The following is a 19,472-nucleotide window of genomic DNA, read 5'->3' as shown; positions in this document are numbered from 1 at the left end:
ATACAGTGGTTTAACGAATATCCCGCATGCTAAGCAACGACCTCCTGAGGAGGACATGACTCTGCTTAAGGTAGGAGGGCGAAAAGATACAAAGTGAAATCGGAAGTAACGTCAAAATGATAAAATCACGCCTCTTTACTTTCCCTTAGATTTAAAGTCTGAATCAGGGTCTCCAAATTTTTTGGCAAAAAGGCCATGTTTTTTTTTTTTTTTTTTTTTTTTTTTTTTTTATTATAAATTTCTCGAGATTTGCGGGCCAATTTCATAACCTAGATAAAAATAGTTCAATACACAAAATGTAGTTCAGAATCGTAGAATTTTTTAAATTAGAACTAATTGGCATGCGTAATTATTACATCCTCATATATGTAATAGCGAAACCAACAATAAAACTCGCGCCACGACATGATAATTTGATAATATTTTTTGGCAATGTTTGACATGCAGGGAAATGATTTATTTTGACGAGGCTAAACTGGATCCGGTAACTTAACTGTTTTACTGGTAAGACTCATTTTAGGAGAATGAAGAAACGAAAAATTAGTCCACAATGAATGCTATCTAATGGAGTTTAGAGTTGATCCACTAGAGTTAAAGTTACAATTTCAACTAACCAAATATCCCCAAACAGACAACTGCTACGTTCATATGTTGAAAAAATTTTCATCCGTCATACCTTGACGGGCGCTATTCTAGTATTTAAATAAGCGTTGTTATAGCATACCAAGAATTTAAAAATAAGTTTCCGATTCTACATCAAATCTTCAGTTCTTATCCTTTAGATGTCGGATTAATCAGTGAGGGAAGTAAAACAGTTTCCTTTTTTAGCTTCAAAACAAACGTTCATTAATGACTGAGTTAAAACATTAAATAATTCAGACAAGTAAAAATTGAAACAAAAGTTGACTTATTTCAGTAACTATTAACTCCATAAGATTGAAATTTCTTGTTTAATTAGAATTAATCATCATCCGTGAAAAAGTTCAATTTACTTACTGTATTGTCTTAAGAATATTCGCCAATACCTTTCTGCAGTGCCTATCCATTTTTAATAGGGGTCCTCCGATCCCTAATTTCTAACGAAACAAAGTACAAAAAATTATAAAGAACTTTTTTTTTTTTAATATTAGATTAAGAGAGAATAAAGGAGCTCAATTACATGACGGTATTGAGTATTGTAACGATTGATATCGCATGCATCCTAATATGTACATTTAGAAACTTTCAAAATGTGATTGTATAAGAAAGTCTGACCAAGTGGAATTAAACTTAACTAGTAAGTATACTTGGATAGTTTGTGGAGCGAAAATCTGGCCCGCTTCCGAGGGTTAGATTTTAGGGACTCGCGGTCCATGGTTTGGAGGCCCCTAGTCTAAATACTTCAACTGGAATGTTCGCATTCATTCATTCTTTACAGTGCAAGAGCACCTTGAAGTAGGTGTTTTTATTTTCGTAAACGATTGCAATTGTGTTTTTGCTTAAATTAACTGTTTGTTGGAGGATTTGTTTGTGGCATTCTCAACGAAATGAACCCATTTCCTTTGTAATGTTGATGCAAGTGTGAAGTAGTTGTCAAGCGTGTGTGGTTCCTGAGAAAAATAGTTTTAGTATCACTGGTATAAAAAGATATTAGTACCAGTGATACTTAATATTGTGCAGTGGTAATTAAAACAGATTTCGTTATTTTCAAAGACCATAGAATAATTAGAATCATTAAAGCACTTCAGTTGCGCTTCAGAGTCTCTGGCAAACAAGGAACCGATTTAATTATTTTTAAAGATTCTAGACCATCAAAATTATTTAAACCTATTTGCGACTTTCTTTTATGTTAGTAAAAATGCGATTTTTTATACTACAACTTAAGTTAGCTTCCTTTTGTTTCTTTCAGATGTCTGGTCAACATTTCTCTCAAGAACAATAGAAAAAAAAAATCTGGGTACTCATGATTTTTCTTCTATCACACAGTGGTTGTTGAATATTCTTGAAAGTTTTAACAACAGTCGATATTTCGAAACCTTGTTAGGGAGAATGGGAAGAAAAGAGTCCATAAAATATTATGTATTTTACTTAAGGTGAAAAAAAAGTCTTCACAATTTACTCATAACCATGATGTTGGTATAGGAATCATTGAATTTAAGGCTATGGCATGAGTGACTGTCTGTGTGAGAACGAATCGGACGTGAAACTGAGCTCCTAGATGGTGGCCCCCACATCAAGGGCCCATTTCATGGTGGACACTGGGGACCTTGTTAAGCAGCTGGTTGGAGGGCAAGTGCCCTCGTTATCTGCAAAAGCCAAAGATTTCTCCATAGATTCTCTAATATCTCATAGTCAAATGCCATATAGCGATGACAGCTGCAATGAAAGTTGTTGCTCGGAAGAACCACTGCTATCTCCTCTCCCAGAAGAACCACTCTTATCACCATTGGGTAAGTTCGGTTTTCTTTTCGTTTTTCGTAAAATAATCTTAAGACCAATGGAAATTTATTTTCTGACTACTTTTTTGTTGCTTAAAATTGCTCAAGAATCCTGAAGAAGAATCTTACAACGCAGTGTAAATATAACTCGAAATTTGGATGTTATTCGAGTATGGGAATGTACTCGAAAAGGATTCGAGTACAAATGATTCTAGTAGGGAAGTTCTCACAGTTGGGGACTCAATGAGAACTTCGAGATAAAGGAATATTTGAGTTATAGAAGTTGACTGTAACTCGGTCGGAAACCGAAACCGAATATCATGTAAATATGCAAAAAAAAAAAAAAGAAAGAAAGAAAGAAAAAAGAAGAAAAAAACCCTCTTAATTGTGAACAATTCTTGAAATCTTCTTCCTTTTTTTTTTTTTTTTTAATGAAGACAACTAAAAAATAGCAAACTAGACAACGAGCAAAAATACTGAACTGAAAGAAATATCTATCTCCATAATCAACAAAAAATAGCTCTAGTCCTCGGATATGTATCTCATAATACGTACAGGGTTACAGCTAAGCGTTGTTTTCCAGGCTAATCCCTTAAACCTCCTTTCCTCTTTTAAACCCCTGATTTTAAACCATATGGAAAATCCTGGTATGTTAACAAATATACACGTAAATACTGTTGCGATGAAAACCCCGAGGGAGAAAGTTCTGATTTGTTATGACCAAAAAACCCTCCCACGAGAAAATTGTGCGTTTTTATGGCCAAAAAAATTCTTCCAGGAGTAAACGTTGCGTGTTATGATCAAAACGCCACCAAGGAAATATTTCTAGCTTACTATGACCCAAAAATCCACCAAAAAAAAAGAACTTCTGGCATGGTATTGTCATACAGTACTGTAATTATAGGGCCTAGCGAACTTTAGGGATGGCAACCCCCCCCCCCCCCCGCACACACACCATTTCATAGGAATTGAAAAAGATCAATGACATTAGCAATTTATTAAGAAATATTTATAATGTTCGTTTTTACAATTCTTATTAATAAACAGATTGAGCCCTTTTTTGATTCTTGACCAATGACAAATAAGGTAAAAGAGCTAGATAAAGTCACCATAAGCTTTACGGACAAATATCTTGTTTATTTAAGATTCAATTGTCTCCACATTTTGCACCTTCATCTTTATTGCCAATAAAAGAAGCATATCAAACCACTTTTGAAAACTCAAAAACGTTATCGAAAATTCCATATTTACTTCAATTTAAAGGAGATTAATCGGCAATCTCGGGGCACTGACAAGTCGTTATAGTTTGTTTTTTGGTCACTCTTGCGCATTGTTCATGCACACATGTGCAACATATGCAGCACAGGATCATATCCTTCACCTAATCCTTCGATAGTAAGGACATCAAAGCACTAACAAGACCAAAAATGGTCTTATTGAACTAGTCTAATTTTCTAGGGCTATCACTGTTAAAAAAGAAAAGAAATACGGTATGCAACGACACTTTTCTTTTTGAATCCGTCAACTACATAAATTAGGCTTTCTAAAACGATCAGCAACTTTTTTTTTAAACTTTAGTACACTAAAGTGAACCCCGAAGAAATAAAAGTTACTATAAAATGAGATCAGGTAATGGGGTAGTTTCCGAAATTTTAAAAGAACTTTTTTGCTGAAAGAGCATGCTTAAAAACATAGGACCTGACCATTTAAAAAATAATTTGACTAAGTTTAATATTTTTTAAAAATTTCTTTTATCGCCGCGATTTCATTGTTTACGCTTCTGCTGATGACATCACAAATGATGAAATGTCATTCACAGAGCACAATATTTAATTCCCTTCTTTACTCACGTGTACTGGCAACAATATGGTTGATAGCAAGCGTAGAGCGCAATTTTTAATTCGCTTCTTGTGACGTCGTAAATCTTGTGACGTCATCACTTCTGACGTCATAAAGACCACGCCTTATTTTCAAAATCAGACATTTTAAAAAATTAATTTCAAATTAAGCTTTGGGAAAATAAAAGCTTTTTTCTCGCTCCATGTTTTTTTTTTTTTTTTTTTTTCTTATTTTATCAATTTTGGTGACTAAAAGTAGTACTTTTGACTGATGGGAACCACTCCACTCTGACAAGACTCATTTTTAATAACATTTGCTCCATTTTTCTCTGTTGATAACAAACTGCTTGTTGATAACGCTTTATCATCAGTTACACTGTTAAAAGCAGGGGTTCCAGACGAGTGAAAATATTCCCTCTAAGGTGAAAGCATAGTGCCTGAAGGTGCATCACAGGCTAGAAAATAGAGCAGAGGAGCCAGAACATCATGCAATCGCAGAAAGACTCATTGCGCATGCGCTTTTTGCCTTAGACATACATTCAACCACCTCAATATGGCGGACAAATGATGATTGCGTTTGTGTGTCTTTCACATTGAATGAAGTACACTATTGGATTAAAACCCAACTTTTCTAGGATTAATTATCCGAAATTACAAGTAAGTACAGCTTTTGATCACTTTGTAGCTTTTAGGGCTTTCAAACATAGTTAAGTGTTTAAAAGTGCATTTATTGCTTTTCACAGTAACCGTTAGTCTTCTAGTTCTCGTTTACTGTTACTATCGTGAAATTTCCATCATTCAAAACGCTACTAAAAATATCTGTCATTATTTTCTTGAATACTCGATAAGCAGCTTTTATTAGTCACCAAAAGAACCTTAATAAAAATGTTTCTTGTGCTTCGTAGATTATAGCATAAAGATAGCGAAAAAAAAAATCTCTCTCAGTCTAGCTCTTTTTTTCTTTTTTTTGCTTTTTCATTCAAGTGTTAGAATCATTTCCTGTTAGCAGTCCTCGAAAGCGTTAGAACTTTCTTTTGGTTTTTTATTTAACTGTTGAAAAACTTTATGTGCAGTTTCTTTTGTTACTCTTGATTAACGTTTATGAAACGATTTTGTTTTTCCGTAATTGTAATATCCCTGAATATTTTTGGCTCATCATTTAAATAATTCATAAGTACAGCTATGCTTCATTTTCGGAATACGTCAAGTTTTAGTAAATGTATAATTTCTCACATGTTTTAAATAATTACTCGTTTTTAAATTATAACGTATTTGTGACAGATCTTTGATACAAGTGAAGGGGTAGATATTTATTGTTTTATTAATTTTTAACATTACTTTTTGTAAAAAAAAAAAAAAAAAAAAAACCATCAGAACCCTGAATTTTTTCACATGTTTTTTAACGACCCCAGAGTTATTATTCATATTATTTATTTTATGATTCTTTAAGAAAACGATAAAGATTTCACCGGTCCGCAAAGTTTTTCATTTGCTTTTACCGCGCCCGTGGGTCAAAAGAGGTTGAGAAACACTGAGTTAGAGCACGATCAGATGAATTAACGCTATGAGCACTTCTTAACTATGTTGAAAACTCTGAAATATGATCAAATGCTGTAATTACATGTTTTAATCATTTCCAATACCGAGTTCAATGTGAAAAATGTCCAAAACGTAAAATATCATAAATCAAAACAAAACTAAAAAAAAAAAGGTACACAACTGTATTTAAAAACGCACACAATACGGGGGAGGGGGGAGGAGGATCTATAGTAAGGGTGCCATTTCTCTCTCCGAAGGTTCCTTTTTTTCACTCCGGCTGTCTAGTTTTTAAAAGGTGCCTGTTTTTCACCCTATTTAGAGGTGCGATTTCGGCTCCGTATTGGGTGCCGCTGGTGAACAAGCGTTTCTCCCCTGAAAGGTGCCGAATGCATCCTGTAGTTTTAACAGTGTAGGCTTGCTGATGACGATATAAAATCACGAATTAATGCTTTCCTACATCAAAACAATTGACGATTGGCCTTATTGGTCTACATGGCCTCATTGCACTCACTCACCTTATTTCATTTCCAAATATTTGAACAAAATGTTACTAGTTCAACCATTACTGTTCGAAGAAGTCCCGAAAAAACATGTAGGGGAAAGTGGAGTAAAACTGGCACCCTAAGGTTCGCAGGCGTTCGGAAATCACAGTTTTTAGCATAAAGGAACATAATTTTGGAAAAGTATGACTTTTCTCACGTTATTTAAATAATTACTCGTCTTTAAATTAGAATATATTTGTGACAGCTCTTTGATAGCAAGTACAGTGGTAGATATTTATTGTTTTATTTATTTTTAATATTTGTAAAAAAAAAAAAAAAAAAAAAACACGTCAGTACGCAGAATTTTTTCACAAGTTTTTAACGGCCCCAGATTTACTATTATTATTTATATTATAAATTTTAAGAAAAGGATAAAGACTTCACTGGTCCGCAAAGTTTTTCATTTGATTTTACCGGCCCGTGCGTCAAAAGAGGTTGAGAAACACTGAGTTAGAGCACGATCAGATGAATTAAAGCAATGAGCACTTCTTAACTATGTTGAAAACTCTGAAATATGATCAAATGCTGTAATTACAAGTTTTAATCATTTCCAGTACTGAATTCAATGTGAAAAATATCCAAAACGTAGAATATCATGAATCAAAACAAAACTATTAAAAAAATATATACACAACTGTATTCAAAAACGCACACAATACGGGGGAGGGGGAGAAGGATCTACAGTAAAGATGCCATTACTCTCTCCGAAGATTCCTTGTTTTCACCCCAGCTGCCTATTTTTTAAAAGGTGCCTGTTTTTTCACCCTAGTTAGAGGTGCCATTTCGGCTCCGTATTAGGTGCCGCTGACACCCCTGAAAGGTGTCGAATGCAACCTGTAGTTTTAACAGTGTAGAACCCCCTTCTCACTCGCTACACCGCTGTGCCTAATTAAACTGCTGATTTTTATTTTCATTTATATATTTCTAAGGTATTGAGGTTTTTTACATATACTTAAGCTTTAATTATTTAAAAGCTTTTGTATCTGGTAAGAGAAATATTGTGCTATAAGGAAGTACACAAGTACTTTTTTTTTGTTTTTTTTTTTGTAGTTTTTTGTACTTTTTTTGTTTTTCTTACACAACAAAAGCAAAAAAAAAACAATCAAAACTAGATCTTTTTCTGGAATTTTTCCTTTTTATTTCCGTTTTGATTCTCGACAGATAGCTTTAGTAAAATTTTCCAACGCAAAAACAAAGAAAATTCTTCCGGATGTTGGTTTAGGCTCGTGACACACGAGCGGGCCGGAAAGAAAACAGCGGGTCCTAGCGACTCGACGTTAAATCCCGGTTATCACAAGTTTGCCATTTCAACTGCGCTTGCGCGCGGACTTTGCCGATTTCAAAAATCTTGTTCAAACTAATTAAAAACATTTTAAATTTGTTAATAAATATGAGATAACAACAGATAAAAAATAGAAATTACAAAGTTTTCTTTGATTTATTTTTTAGGCCTCGGTAAAGATTGAGTTTTGCGTCTTAATTATGAATGGATTCGGAGTCTGATTTTTCTATCAAACAAATGCCCTTTTCAGGGCCAAATTTTTAACCTCAGAAGAGCGTACTCGAATTGCAGCATCACTTCTAATACAAAGCCGAACCCTCAACCTAAATACAAATGTATAATACTAAGCTATTTACGCCTAACGTAAAATGTCCGCAAAAGACGGATATCTGCACTCATATTCCAATCATTTTTGAAGTACATAACATGTTTTACGTTTACGTGAAATAAGTACATATTTCCAAACCAATAAATATTGAAGTGTCATTTTTCTCTTTTCATTATAAAGATTATCAGTTATTCATATCCGTAGTTACATATAATGTATCCGGAAATCGCTCTGAAAATATTCTAATCGCATTCATTAATTTGTTGGGACTCTAGCTCAATCTAAATATAAACAACACGAAATCTTAAAAGAGAAAGTTCAAAAAGCTGAGTCCGTGCGCAAGCGCAGTTGAAATGGCAAATTTGTGATAACCGGGATTTAACGTCTAGTGTCCTAGCGGTCCTAGAGTTGGGAGTCAACCTGCAAATTTAATGTTGCAGTGCTGCCATCTATGTACGAAATTAGAAAGCAATGGAACCGATACCCAATTCCGATATCCTCGTCTCAAATAAATTCATCTCACATGACGTTTTATAAGGACCAAGGGAAGTATCCAGAGATCTCCCTCCAAAGTTCAAACTTTTTCTTACTTTGACCATAGCAAAGGACTAAAACTAAAAATATCCTCTTCCGCAGTTTTATTCTGATTATGCCACTGGTATTTCAACAAGTCAAGAACTCATAAGCACATGGGGCAGGGAAAGAGGAGCAGCGAGGGGTGAGAGGAGGGGGTATCAACCTCTCAGAACCTTTGAATTTAACTCCTAGCAAAAAGTAGTATCAAAAGATAAATTATTGTAACTCGGGGATAAAATGTAGTATTGAAAGGTAAATTATTGTAATTTGTGAGTAAAATCAAAAGCTTTTACAAATTCGATTTTTAAAGAAAAATCATTAAACTAGATTATTTTCAAGTTTCTGAAGCTTTTTTTTAACAGTAAAACTACAGGGATCGACTACCCTGAAACGGGTAGCAGTTGCAACCTATATTCACTCATAACTTCATCGGTACTATTGTGGTAGGTGATCTACGCCGAAGCTATCTAGTTGCTCAATAGGTGATGCAAGTTAAAATGAATTTTTTCTTATATGCAGTTTGAGTGAGGTCATCTATTGAGTAACTAGATAGCTGGAGCGGTAGGTCGCCTGCTACAAGAATACCGGTTCATGTATTCATATTTTTAAAAAATTCACTATGCAACAAAAAAGAACTTTTTGTCTGCATCCTGGTTTTAAATAGTAAATTGGAGCAAATTTTGGGTCGAGAAAAACAAATTTGGTATTGGATTTTTTTTTTTTTTTTTATTATCTCTTGTTTTCAAGATACACAAAAGCTCACTGGAGAAAGATGCACAACAACTACACATTGATTTGTAGGTAAGGTGAAAAGGGGGAAAAAAATCCTGTGCAATAAATGTTATTAAATGGATCATGTTTTATTAAACATTGTTTATTTCTGCAAATGCAGTGGTTGCTTCTGGCCTATTGCTGTAAACGCTTCATTTTCGATGGCTTTTTATACGTCAAAGAAGGACCATCTCTTGTAATAGTTCAGCAGCATCGGGTGAGCAATAACTTGGTCCAATGACCCTGATATCTGTGTTCCATGGTAAAGATATCTTAGTGAAACCTTTCCTCATGCTCATCGTTCATAGCTTCACAGTTTTTAAGCAAAATATCCTGAAACAAGTGAACACAATCATCATTCATTGATGGTCACAGAGCTTCCAAACGGATTTTTCGATTATCTGTTTTTAGTTCTCATTTTCCCTACTGCTTAGAAATACTTGTAACGCACCCTTAAAAGCTTCCAAGATGTTTTTTCCTCCCTTTCAATTTTCCTTTCAAAAACAGTTATTTTCATAATTGCTCGTATACGAAGGACCCTTAAAAATTACCTTCTTTACCTCAGCTACAGTATATCTTGGAAATTTCTCTCTGAGGTATTGAAAAACCATGGAAGACAAGGGCGCCCATATGGGAGGGTAAGGGGGGTTTCTGCCCCCCCCCCTCCTTTGAAATTAAAACTTCTTTACTTTTAGTACTTTTTTCTTTGCAAAAATGTTAAAACATTTCTTCTCCATTAATTAATAAATAAATTATTAAAAATGTCAAATTTTAATTACTCTAATCTGTACTGAAATCGGTTTCTATGGGGAAAATATCCTGCTAAACCATGGGGAAAATATCTGAACCTCCCTTCCTTTAAAATTTTGGCGCCCTTTAATTTTCCCTTAAAATATGGGCGCCCTTGATGGAAGATATGACCTTGGGTGGAAGTAGAAATTTGTGGATCTACTAGAGGCTCATTTTAAGAATTTCTCTTCCCAGAATTTAGATGTCGTGAAGTCCATTTCGGTTTTATTAAGTGAGATTTTCTATCCCAACCAAGGGTCGAAGTTTATAGAAGACAGTCAGTCCCATGGGGGCGCTTCTATCTGTCAGGGAAAAAGAGCATTAGTGAGATTTCACTACCCTAGTTGGCTCTGTATCTTGAAAACTAGAGCTAATCTCTACTTTTTATGGTGATTTTCGTGGTTAGCGAGGCAAAATATACTTCGGAAATAGCTATTTTTGAGCTAGAAGCATTTTTGGTGTTCAGTAGTGTTATTAAGGATGTCACGATGCACCCGTATTGATTTGCAGCAATGAGCACAAATTATTAGGAGTTGTTTGTTCATTGACCACTGGCCAAGTCTTGACTGAATGCTTGAATGATCTCGACTGGAAAAATTTGAGAGCCACATTCTTAGACGCTATTTCATTATTTTTAGTGATTAAGTTAAATCTTAAAATGCACCTCTTCAAAATGTACTGTACAGTTGAATTAATTTTATTTCACTTTCGGAGTTGGGAGTTAGTCGTCATTTTCCCAGCGACTGCAACAACTATTCTGGTAAAAACATTTGCGCTTTGAATTTGTTTCATTTTGATTCAATCATACCTATCTCTGACTTGCGTCAGTGTTAGGTCTACGAAATATTGTATTTTGATTCTTATTGATAGCTTTTTTTTTATTTCTTGAAACCAAAAACTGAGAACATATTCAGAATTTGCACAATTTTTCAACTTTTCCGTGCTAATTAAAAATAATTTTTTTTCTTTTTTTGTCGTTAATGTTAAAAATGTTTGAACTGTTTAAAAAATAACTTTAAAATATCTAAATTAAACGAGCTGATGCATCACATGACTTCCGTTTACTCCAATTTTAATGATAATAGTAGTGTCTTGGAGTAAGCAAAGAAACATTTCAAATATTTTTGCCCTAAGTTTGTTGCAAATTGAAGCAAAAAAAAAAAAAAAAAACGTTTTATACAGATTAATTTTCCCAATATTGGAGATTTTAATGTGATTCAAGGGTTAACTCTCTAATTATCGCCAATAGTGGCCAAAATGAAACCAAAAAATATATTTAAAAAAAACCCTCCAAACTTGGTGCCAAGTTGGCGACAAAACTTGGCGACCAAAAGCTTGGCGATATGTCGCCAATTGTTTGCCAAATTATAACAGCACTTGAGTTTACATTGATATTAACAATGATTTCCTCCCAAAAAGGTGTAAAAGTCCCCTTTAGGAACATCCGAATCTAACCAAAAGGGGAGGTGCACAACTAGATCCCACTAGGAGTCTACGTACCAAATTTCAACTTTCTAGGACATACCGTTTTTGAGTTATGCGAGATATATACGCACATAAACACATACGCACATACGTACGTACATACAGACGTCACGAGGAAACTCGTCGTAATTAATTCGGGAATCGTCAAAATGGATTTTTTCGCGTGTTTATACGTTCTTTGTTATATATCCACGTGTGGTCGGGTTGAAAAAAAAACTCAACATTCATTCGAGGGTGAGCAAAATGGAAATTTAGGCCTATTTTTGGGTCAAATTGTTTTCGCGAATACAATACTTCCTTAACTTCGTAAAAGAAAGTAAAAACGTTTTTTCAATACACTAGAGCGTTTTCCAATCAGTTTGTTTCAAGCGAATCCGCCTTTAAGTGCGGGATTTGTATTGGCGCTAAGTTTCCCTGTTGACGCTAATGTTAAGCTTTTTAAACTGTTCAAAATTAAACGAAATATTTTTCGATTTAGATGTTTATATATGGGAATGAAAAGTCCTCGCCAAGATCTTTGGAACAAAAAAAAGTCTTTCGAATCGGACTATTCACTTAAAGGTTATTAAGGGGATGGGGGAGACAGATCGACAGACACACACTGTTCCCATCGCAAAACCCTACTTTAATATTCAATCTTTTGATACTTGTTTAATTTTACTATTTATTTTTGACACTTTTTTTTTAGCCAATGTTTCAAAGCTGTACTAAGCTTTCTTTCATGCTTTATCCTTCCTTCTTTCACTTTTATGGGAGACAAAAAAAAAAAAAGAGGAGGTTTAACTGCACTGTTTTGTAATATTGCAGCAATGGAGTCTCAAATTCATTGATATCGTTACATCATAGTCAGTGATAAGCCCACGTCTTTCAAAGTAACATTGCAGAGATCATTTCATTATCTTTCCACAAAACATTTTCTGAAACCGCAGGGAAATACTGCTTATTCGCGTGGTGCAGTGAGGAGGGTTGTTGTGAGAGTCAACCCGTGCTCTTTACAACTATTGCCAATCCTAATACCGTAGTATATATACATCATGTAAGAACTGTGAAACTCTCCTCGCCGCCTAGAAAGTAAATTCTGGCTGCGCTAGTAGGGCTACTCATTCGTTTCCTTGAATTACTCAAAGATTTAGTACATAACAACCGCCCGCTAGCCCTAAACAACAAAAATCTTTCAAACAGAGCCACTTTTACCTCATATCTATGATGAAATACGTGAAGAAGTGAGAATATCTTCGCACTGGTGGCTATTTTCAATCATCTTTACGATCATCAATAACGAATTTTTTTCCTAAAGCCCACCCACCACCACCCTGATCTGACATCACCCCTGAAAATATTTTCCATATTCCTCCGCATTATATTTATTATTAGACATCCAGAGGAATTACATCTACAAGGTTTTCTGCAAGTTATATAGGGCGAAAATTGAATCAATCCATTACTTTCCACACCACTATCAGTTACTCACTTGTCTTCTTAACGGAACCTTTAATATCGTTCTTCTTCGGGGGAGGAGTAAGGGAGCTCCTGTTTAATTCTTTTTTCACCGTGGGAAGCAGGTAGGTGTGAAATTTGATAACGGCGCATCCAATTCGTCAACTGTCAATACAGTAATGTGTGAAAATTTGGTTAGGAAGGATGTTATTAAAGCAAGAATAAGAGGTGTAGTGTGGAAAGTTTCGCTTGGGAGATGGAAATAGATATTGATGTTAAGGTTCGAAATTCTAAAATATATTCGATAAGATTTTTTATTTATCGAATATAATTTGGAATATTGAACCTATTTATAGAAAGCATTGCACTTTCATTTGTGGAATATTTTTCAAAACATCGAATCTCTTTATCAAACCCATCGTTGTTTCATTATTCCAATGCAATTTTAAAATGTCAAATTTCTTTACTAATCATATTATTCTTCTATTAATCAGAAGTATTTTGACGCATCGAACTTTTTTGCCAAACACATTTTTTCTTTTATTGAATATCATTTGCTTAAATTTGAATGAAGATCACATTTCTTTATCAAGTACGATTCCTTTTAATTATCGAATATATTTTAGTGTTTCGATTTCCTGTATCAAATGCATTATTTTTTATTTATCGAATGTTAGCCTAATGGGGATTAGAGCCTAAAGTGAATTTAACATAATTTTTTAAAATTCAAGATAGGTGATGCCACCATTTTTATGAATATTATGTCAGCAATTGCTTTTCAGTTAATTTTGAGAAAAAGTTTTTCAAAGGTATTGCAAGGAGCAAATGATATTTTAAAGAAAAATATGGGCTATTTTTCTTATTTTTTATCAGAAAAATAGTTATAAATTGTTCTATATGCTATTGATATAAATAATTTTTGACAGGTAAGTAATAAGTGTATAAAACAGCTTAAGAGCCTTATAAGTCCTTTTGTATTGGGCCTAAATTTTGATATTAAACTCGAATGACCTTTTAACAAATGTGTTCGGGCAAAATGGACCCCTGAACCATTTTGCGTAATGAAGTATAACGTTTATTTCATAGGATTACATGTTGTAACGTTAACGTATTAATGATTGGAAAAGTTATGAGAGTAGGGGAGAGTGTTGTGCCTTTTAACACTGCTAATTTCTATGAATCTATTTTTAGCAGCCATGTTTTTGTAATCTCTAATAGTAACCTTCACCACTGAATGGTCCCATAGTGAAAATCAGCATCAAATGAGTAAAATTGACGATTTTGTGTGAGAAAGAAAATTTTATGACTCCAAAGTAAATATTTTTTCGTTTTTAATTCAGTTTCTGTCTTTGTATTATTACGTTTAATCAATTGAACTTTATTTTATTATAAAAGAGTAGTACTTTAAATATTTTGTTTATGAGAAAATAATGATAGTGCATCCTGATTGGCCATCATTTTGGTTTTTCTTAAACAACGTAGAGATTGTTCCTTGGGACAGTTAAACATTTTGTACCTTAGAACACGTTCCACGGTACATTATATGCATAGTTCTTAATATTTAAGATTTGTTTAGGAATATGGAACAACGTTCTAATCTTATGTAGTGTTTTAAACACATTTAATGTTACATAATAATTCATCATTATTCATAATACATAATTAATTATTCATAATTTAATTCGCTACCATGGATTTTTTTTTTTTTCGTTTTCTGGTGCTAAATTGGTTTAAGTATATGGCTGTTTAACGAATCATGAAGACTTTCCCATAGTACAACAGCATATGCCCCATGGTACAATAGGATGTTGTACCTTGGGACAGCTTGGAACTTTTACTTTAAATGGCAGGCAATATTTTATTTTCAAACTATCTGAATTTTAAAAAATATATTGAATAGAAGTATGTTGATGTATTTTATTGTGACTTTTAGATTTTAAATTTGATTCAAATAATTGACGTTAAAAATTAAAATATAAAAAGTGTCTCAAGGTACACCACTCTCCCTTACCCCATAGTATGCTCATATAATAGATCATCGGCCGCATAACAGTACAAACTTTCAATCTTATACATAATGAGGTTACTTCCATTATTACTTGCATTTTTAATTAGTTACAGTGAAACCTGTATATAACAATACTGTTTATAACAATAAATCTATTTATAACGTTTTTTTTTTTTTTTTTTTTTGCCCCAGGAAATGTCTGCATAAATAATTAAACTGACTATAACAATAACCTGTCTATAACAAAAATATTTTAGGTCCCAACAGTATCGCCGTAAACAGGTTTCACTGTATCACCAAATCGTAATTTTATCAATAAAAAATTGCTTCTGACATTGAATGAACTGATCGCTATGCCCGCTGTAGAGCGCAAAGTGAATTGGTACATATCTGCAACATTTTAGAAATATTTTTTCCTCCCATTTATACAGATTCCTTGTCTTATAATTTTTGCAAGCTATACAGTGCCAGTGTATGAAATCAACCCTACGTTGTTTGTAGCATGTAGATTAAAAAATCATTTCATGATTTTTAAAACCTTAAGAGATCTACTTAGGGTTTACTCTCCCTGTTCGGAGGAACGAATTCTTTTATCAAAAAAAAGAAATTATATATATATCTATATATATATATATATATATATATATATATATATATATATATATATATATATATATTTTATTTATTTATATATATATATATATATATATATATATATATATATATATATATATATATATATATATATATATATATATATATATAAAATTAAGCAAACAGAATTACAAATATTTAACAAATTATAAATAACAAATGATGATAAAAAGGAAAAATGCAAACAGCTATTAAGTAGGAATAGAAAAAGAGTGAATCCAGAGCTCATCAGCCGTGGCTTTTTAGTTTTGCTGCGTTGCGCATCTATGGGCTCTTGGTGTGGTCTTTTCAATATTTTTCACTTTTATTATTATTTTATATATATATATATATATATATATATATTATTATTATTATTATTATTATTATTATTATTATTATATTATTCTTTGATTTTCCTTTTGCATTTTAGATTACGTATTATTCTTTGTTTGTGTACTGGATCATTTATCTATTTGATGAATACATTTCAGATTGGCGAATTTCTTTATGAAACATATTATTTCTTTATTTAATGAGTACATCTAAGACTGCTGGGTTTCTTCATAACACATATTATTTCTTTATATAGCGAATACACTTCAGATTGCTGAATTTCTTCACGAAAAATATTGCAGAATTTCTTTATGAAACACATTTTTTTTATTTGACGAATAAATTTCATATTGTAGACCTTTTTTAAGGAATATATAATTTTTTTAGCAAACGAAGACATTTCAGACTCTCAAAAGTCTTTTTGACCCATAATATTTCTTTATTTAACAAATGCATTTGAGATTGTACAAGTAGAATATCTGTATTCAATTTATTATTTTTTCCTTTTCAAATCAATTTTGCATTTTTAAAAAAAAAAATAAAGCATGTTTTTTTTTTTTCATTTTTATTGTCAAATCTATTATATTACTCATAACGGTACAACAGTAAAAATCTACAAAAATGAGGTTTTGAGATATTTGAAGAAACGTGTTTTTGATTCCCTAATAGAAAAATGTTGGAATTCGACTCTCTTTTCGAGTTTTATTTTCAGGGTAAACTAAATAGGACAAGATTGTACAATAAAGCTAAAGTAAAACAGATAACAGAAATGAAAAAGAAAAAGCAGATACTGTTCTTGGCCTTCCCATGACAGCATAATACAAATTTATGAATTAAACGTAATTCCATCATGCACCACTTAAGCCTTAACTTTGAAACCAACTTTGAAATTTCAGCTCATGAACCTCAAATTTCTTTCATTTAATAGAAAAAAGCAAATCTCGGGTTTCTAAAACTTTTATGTTTTTTTTTTCGCTAGAATAACACACAGTTTGCACCTCACGTAACATTTTCTCCTATAAAAACTGAAAACTAAGACTCAACTTCTATAGTTCGGCTTCTTTATTTTCTTAGAAAATTGATGTTCTTAACTTAGTTTCAAATTTCTTTCATTAAGAAGAAAAAAAGCAAGACTCCGGTTTTAAAATATTATGTCTTTATTTCCCCGGAAAGAGTAACAAATAGTTGATACTTAAGTTGAAATTTTCTGTTATTAAAAATGAAAAGCTAAGATTTAACTTTGACTATTTTTGATTTTTTTTTTCTTCAAGAAAAGTATTCGCATAGGAATCTCAAATTTCTTTTATAAAAGAGAAAGAGCAAAACTTTGTAACTTCATTGCCCAGAAAAACTAACACTGTTCGTACCTCAGCTCATATTTTCTGCTATTGAAACAGAAAGGCTAATACTCGATTTTTAAAATTTTGGCTCCTTTATTTTCCAAGAAAATTAGTGTTTTTGCATCAATTTCAAATTTTCTTCATTAAAGAGAAAACATCAAGACTCCGATTTTAAAACTTTTAATCTTTATTTCTTCAGAAAGTCTGACCGACAGTTCATACCTCAGTTGAAGTTTTCTCCTGTTGATACTGAAATAAAAAGTTTCACTCTTTATTTTCCAAAAACAAAGTATTCGCACATTAATCTCAATTTTTTTTTCATTAAATATAAAAAGCAAGACTTAGGTTTTAAAACTTTTGTCCTTAACTCCTCAAAAAAACTAACTGACAGTTCATACCTCAGTTCAAATTGTCTCCCATTTAATATGAAAAACTAAGACTCAAATTTTAAAACTTTTGCTCTTCTATTTTCCCAAGATAAATATTGTTCTTACATTTCTTTTACTAAAGATAAAAAAGACAAGACTCAAGTTTCAAAACTTGCTTTTGTTTCTCCAGAAAAATTAGTGGAGAGAACAACAAGTCCTGGTCAGTTCATTCAAAGCGTTACACGATCTCCAGATGGCTCTCAAGCACACAAGACCGAGGATGTCCTTAGGTCCGTGTCCTCTCCAGTGGAAAAATCGTCTGATGGGAAATCTCCAAATAAGCAGGCTGCGGCCCCAAAGGACCCGAGACTACAGAACAAGTGCAACTGCGACGAACTTCGAAACGTGGAGGCTGTTTTGGAAACCAAGGACCTTTGGGAGAAGTTTTATGAGCTAGGAACAGAGATGATTATCACCAAAACGGGAAGGTATGGCCATTGAATGTTTTCTTATTGAAATATCCCTTTTGAGGCCGTCCACAAATCGGTACCTCAGAGTCAAACTATAGATCGAAAAATAGTGATTTTCAGATTATTACTGCTTGTAGAATCGCCACTGAGTCAAAACAACGTAATTATATTTTAAAAAATCCTTTATGATTATTTGCCAGTGGTCGAAGAACGAGAGCCCCAACCTTGTACGCACCAGAGAAACGTTTTTACGATTTCTTGATAGTAGTGATTATGTGACTTATGATATTCTTGATTTAAGGTACAGAAATGATGTCAAGCTTTGAGGTAGTAAAATTCGGATAGTTTGTGAGTTGGGGTAAGGAAGTAAAAAGAAGTATGACATCACGAAATTTTTATTTCGGGAGGTGTATAAAAAATAGCGTGTCACATGGGAAGAGGAGGTAGTTAGGTTAGGTGTGAAATTTGAGATAAATGGGGGAGCGCGGTCAAAAATGCTGAAAAAAAAGAGACGACATGGATAGCCCCGTTATGTATCTTGGACGCATATACAAAGTCCTTGCTTCGTTTTATTTGTTTCTTTATTCGAGCAATCAAGACAGCTCATTGCTTTCATTTCGTCTTGTAACGGCAAGGATGGATGAAAAGGACGGGAGATTGGGGCGATCGCTCCCTCCTTGAGCCGAGGTGCAGGAACTCTCCCTCGGCATATTCTCGATATTGAAGCTCCAAAAACGTACTTTTGGACGATCTTCAATAATGTTACAAAAAAGAAGGCTCTTCCTTGAAATTTTTTCCAGAATTGTAACCTTGAAAACACAATAGTAGCACATCTCTTAACGCTTTACTGATAGGTACCCTTTTCACAGGAAGTTTTTAGAAGTTCTTAAAACTCATTTTTAGACGATCTTAGATGATATTAGATGGCCTTGAGGGCTCTGCCCTGGAAAGTTTTTTTAATTGAAGTTAAAAAAAAGCATATATAGGACACTTTTGATGACATTAAGCTGAAGAATAGGGCTTCAGGATAGAGCTTTAACACTATATTCCAGGCCCCACAATGTATGCCCGTAAAAATTTTTAGGTCCAGAGATTTTCTCTTTAGAATCTTGATCTGTAGGTGTTCTAATGTGAGAATATCTTGGGTAGACATGTTGAATCCTGCGCGAAATAATTTTACAGGCCATCAAAGATAGCGGCCATTTTGGTTCACTTGCTCATTACGTTTTTCGCAACGTGCGTACCTATAAATTTATTTTTAGTTTTGAACTGAAATTTTTGGGCCTTAGAAAGTTAATTAATGTAATAGTTAT

At 33.1% G+C, this 19,472-nt stretch overlaps 1 protein-coding gene across 1 annotated transcript in view; it reads left to right on the top strand.

The window, feature by feature from the left end:
* Positions 1-18,139: 18,139 nt before the first annotated feature.
* The window catches only part of LOC129220747 (T-box transcription factor TBX20-like), a 37,840-nt gene continuing 36,507 nt past the window's right edge, over positions 18,140-19,472 (top strand). The window contains exon 1 of the mRNA XM_054855176.1: positions 18,140-18,177. Within this exon, the coding sequence (XP_054711151.1) occupies positions 18,155-18,177 (23 nt within the window). The 5' untranslated portion in view covers positions 18,140-18,154. The remainder of the gene's footprint in view (positions 18,178-19,472) is intronic.

Source organism: Uloborus diversus, chromosome 4 (genome assembly GCF_026930045.1).
Source record: "Uloborus diversus isolate 005 chromosome 4, Udiv.v.3.1, whole genome shotgun sequence".
NCBI classification, from domain to species: domain Eukaryota; kingdom Metazoa; phylum Arthropoda; class Arachnida; order Araneae; family Uloboridae; genus Uloborus; species Uloborus diversus.
This window is presented reverse-complemented; position numbering and strand designations above follow the sequence as displayed.